The sequence below is a fragment of the Opisthorchis viverrini genome (genome assembly GCF_000715545.1).
Source record: "Opisthorchis viverrini unplaced genomic scaffold opera_v5_116, whole genome shotgun sequence".
In the NCBI taxonomy this organism is placed as follows: domain Eukaryota; kingdom Metazoa; phylum Platyhelminthes; class Trematoda; order Opisthorchiida; family Opisthorchiidae; genus Opisthorchis; species Opisthorchis viverrini.
The window spans coordinates 957599-961943 of NW_008751772.1; the positions used below are offsets into that span (position 1 = coordinate 957599).

At 48.8% G+C, this 4345-nt stretch overlaps 1 protein-coding gene across 1 annotated transcript in view; it reads left to right on the forward strand.

Annotated features, from left to right (window-relative positions):
* Positions 1-2109: 2109 nt before the first annotated feature.
* Positions 2110-4345, forward strand: part of T265_05892 (hypothetical protein) — a gene marked incomplete at both ends in the record, with an annotated part of 27758 nt that continues 25522 nt past the window's right edge. Inside the window, 3 exons of the mRNA XM_009171021.1 lie at positions 2110-2313; positions 2373-2511; positions 2547-2707. Coding sequence (XP_009169285.1) covers positions 2110-2313; positions 2373-2511; positions 2547-2707 — 504 coding nt within the window. The remainder of the gene's footprint in view (positions 2314-2372; positions 2512-2546; positions 2708-4345) is intronic.

Consider the following 4345-nt stretch of genomic DNA (forward strand, 5'->3'; position numbering starts at 1 on the left):
TCAAAGATTTGCGGCAAGCTTTCGCCATCCTGGATTCTCGGGTGTTTTGGCGCAGTTTGACCGGGAAAGTGTCTCTGTGAGGCCCTGAGTGGTGGGTGGCGGCACCAAGAAGTAATGCCTTTGGTGGCGCTCCCAAGAGGCTCATTTTCGTGGATTATTGCACCTTGCAGCCAGCCAGCAGTTTTCTAATCCGGCGAATTTTATGTGGCTTGTTTGGCTGCAGTCGCTCTTCTTTCGTGTTTGTGTGGACACCCGATCCGCCAGCGATCAGCGTGGCCAACTGAATGTACGAGGGGTTTTCCGGATGGCTGTAGTCATGTTTATGTGACGGTTGTGTCCACAAGCATAGAGGCCTATTTTGACTGAGTGGAGCTGAAAATTGGCTTCGCTGCTTGTCCCCACATATCTGACTCAGTCCAGTCCAGTTCAGATGCTGTGGCTTTGTTGAGGAGTGCATGACTACATTTGTGTCGCCTGTTACGGAGATAAGCGTTCATATCTCCGAGTACTTTGGGCGCTGTTTGCATGTGAGGTTTGCCTCCTCCAGGGCATCACTGCCTTTGGTGAGCGAGAGGCCTGTGGTGGTCGAATAAAAACTGCTGTCCGGAGACGCAGCTGGTTTCGTCGGTCTGCTTTCGGGACCACAAGGGGACATGACCACAGTCGGCCTGGTCATGAGTTTGGGGTTGATTGAATTGGTGACCGGCGGAAGCCTGCTTCGAGCCTCCACCCCTGACCTGCTGTGAACAAGCTTTCGCGCGTCTGGAGGGCGATCATCAGATAGACACCCGATCATTGGGTTAGCATTTCTGAATGATGCCAGCCCGCATCAAGATCTTCTGTAGGTCAGATGGGATGGAAAGAGTGGCTAGAAGCCCAAGAGTTCGCTTGCTTCCCTTGTGGCGTCACGATTCTGCGTGGAGCAATTGATCAGGCTTGGTGTGGGCACTGCTAGGGATCGGTTGTGCCAGCTTCGCCTGGCGTGATTTACCAGGGAATAACCCCTATTATCAATCTGTTTTCCCTCAAGCGCCTGTCCACAAGAGACGCTGTGGCGGTCTTTATAGCCGCGTCAGAGAGCTGTATGGCTTTCTTCGCAGCCAGAAGAACCCGATATGGATAGCGCGAAGTATTCGTTCAGCAAAGAAAGTTCCTAATCAACTTTCATCCATGTCGCTGCGTTCTTTGCGTCTGAATACTCCAGTGCCTTAGAAAGACGCTCCAATTTCGCGTCGAGTATCCCGATCAAGGCGGAACACTCACATGGGTCTTTCTGTTTCTGCATTGGGGACTGAGTACCGTTTTTGGGGGCTCTCCTCCTGGCTGCGGTATGCATTGCGCCCTTATCGTGGAGGGAGCTGGCGCAGACAAACGGGTCAGGAGATTTAGCTAGTCGGCTTATCTGGTCGACCTGTAAATCCGTGCATTTGAAGTGCCACCAGGCCTTGCAAGTGTGGCATTGCATACCGCGTTTGACTTTCGGCAGGCAGCCATTTCGCCCCCATCTTTTGTGGTCCATCAATGGCCGCAGAGGGCAACCGGTATAAATTGATGTCGTGTTTAGGATTGGATGCAAAATAGGAACTGTGCGCAAAATATCAAGGGTTATCTCTCAAACGTCTTTTTAGAGTGATATAGTTCAATAATTACTGGTGTGTGCTCTGTGAATAGATTGAACAATAAAAAATTCTTTCACAAATTTGCACGAGGGAAAAACGAAACCGATTTCAAACGTACTGATTTGAACTGTGGTTTAAAGGAGGGCTTATGTGTCATTCTGAGATATCCGTAAAAAATATGGAACCACACGGCTAACCAGAGTTGGTTTTAGTGTGAGTTCTCTGCCTCTGCCGGGTGCGTCCCCGTCCTGTCCAATCTGTAATACGCATGCTATGGAGGCACCAGGGGACAGTGATTCTCCGAAAGCAGGTGTTCACGACAAGTTCCGTGGGTGAAAAATAGAAAGAAAGCTCATGAGCTGCATCCCAGTCAACAAGGTTGTACATCACCATTAATTGCATGTAACTCAATCGAAGTGGCGGACACCGTACACTATAAATGTTACTAATCGTGCTAACTTCAAGGACGTTTCGCGCGTGTGCGTATAAAATGTCGTTCGCCCTGCCGTTGTGTCGACTTTCTGCGGGTCTTTCTCATCGAATAGCCGTTGCAGAACGTTCAATCCTGGTAGGAAAATTCGCCTGTCGATTATACTCGAGTATGGAGACGAAACGCATTAAAGTAGCGAATCCAGTGGTGGATATTGACGGTGATGAGATGACGCGAATCATCTGGGAAAAAATAAAGAACACAGTAAGTGATTTCAGTCGGTTGATATCCGCCAGTTAATATTTCCTTTCGTTGATGTACAGTGCGAATACTTTGACCTGGGTTTGCCCAATCGTGACCACACTGATGATATGGTCACAGTGGAGGCTGCGAATGCCATTAAGAAATGCGGTGTAGGAATCAAATGTGCAACAATCACTCCTGACGAACAACGAGTGGAAGGTAAGTTTCTTACTTTTCTGACTTACGTTATCAAGAGTTCAAATTGAAGAAGATGTGGTTGTCTCCGAACGGCACAATCAGGAATATTCTTGGCGGTACCGTCTTTCGCGAACCGATCATATGCAAGAATATACCTCGTCTTGTTCCCGGTTGGACAAAACCAATCATTATTGGACGTCATGCACATGGCGACCAGGTTAGTTTTTTTAATAAGGATTGCCGTTGTGTCCGGAACTACGTGAGCAGCGCCCTGCTCATACTTGCATGGCTGCGTACGTCCCCAAGTCATGTTCAGGATCAGGGTCAGATTCACAGACTTTGAGTTTGGGCGCCATTGGAGATGTTCTGATTTGTATGTAGCCGCCCTTGATTACTGGTGTCTCGACAACAGCCACCTAGAATGGCACGTAACTGCCGTCTGTCCGATCCAATGTCGTCTCGTCCCGGAGTTGAGAGAACTTCGTAGTTTCCAGTTTGTCCGCTGCAAATCAACCCACCAGAAGATTACATAGACCTCCCTGGTGTTACGTTTTCCCATATATTTTCCTTCCGACAAGCTTTTGCTAACCTACCCTCAAGTCAAACACTGCTTCAGGACGTCAGAGTGACGAGCCGCGGTTGAGAATGCATCCGGGACACAGCCAGAACAACCATTCGAGGAACATACATAAACAAAGCGCTGAAACATTCTGTTGCAGAGTGTCTTAGTATGTTTTATCACTATTTGGTCGGAGATAGCGGTTTACAGTTTTCTTCAGCACGATGCGAGGGCCCGAGATTCCATCAAGCCTCTAGACTGCAATTCCTACGGCAGTACATTACTTTTCTACCATCTTCAGCGAATATTACTGTGGGTGCGTACGCTAGTGTAAACCCTCTCCCGGACAGTTGCAGGTGTATAATCTTCTCGCGGTAAACTTCACTGGAACGAGCCTTCGAACCGGAGCGCCATCTAACAAATAAATGGGATTGATATCACTTGATTTTGACCGCGAGTTCCGCGTTCCTGTGCTGGTGGTCTCAATAGTTTTGCTCTCATGGGCTTCTTCGTTCTATGAGACACCGCAGCCGAGCTTACAAGAGTGACTTCCAAGAGAGACTTTTTTGGAGTCAAGGAAAGCCACCATGGTTGTTCGGCGGTATATGTGACAGTGATGATATGCCTGGCGTGAACTAAAGATGTGGTCATTGTCGGCCCTACCTGATCGAAATTCTGTGTGATTTTCTGTATCTTTCGTCTCACATTGTTATCGAAACTAGTAGCCACGTTAAGAACGGGGTTAGGGCTTACAACCCAATGGAGCCGCCTTCAGTCTCAGAAGTATCCTTGTTATCGAAGTAGCCACGTTAAGAACGGGGTTAGGGCTTACAACCCAATGGAGCCGCCTTCAGTCTCAGAAGTATCCGAATGCATTTCTTTCTTCACGCGTCATCGTGCTGCTGGTCTTGACGACCTTCCACCTGCCCTTTTCAAGGATGGCGGTGGATTCCTCAGCCAGTGCCTGTCTAGCCTATTTGGGTTTATCTGGGAGAAGGAGACCGTCCCAGACAGCTGGAGTGAATCGATAGTGGTATCCATTTTCAAAAAGGGTACTCGCAGTGAATGTAGCAACCACAGAGGCGTTAGCTTGACACCTGTTGTGACAAGACTTCTGGTGTCATTGATTCTTCGTCGTCTCATGGCGGCACGCGAAGTCTTGACTCGTGAGAATCAAGCGGGATTTCGACCGGGTAGAGGCTGCGTTGACCACATCTTCACACTCCGTCAGGTGTTAGAGCAACGCAACATGTACAGACGACCCACAATCCTGGTATTTCTTGACTTCAAGGGTGC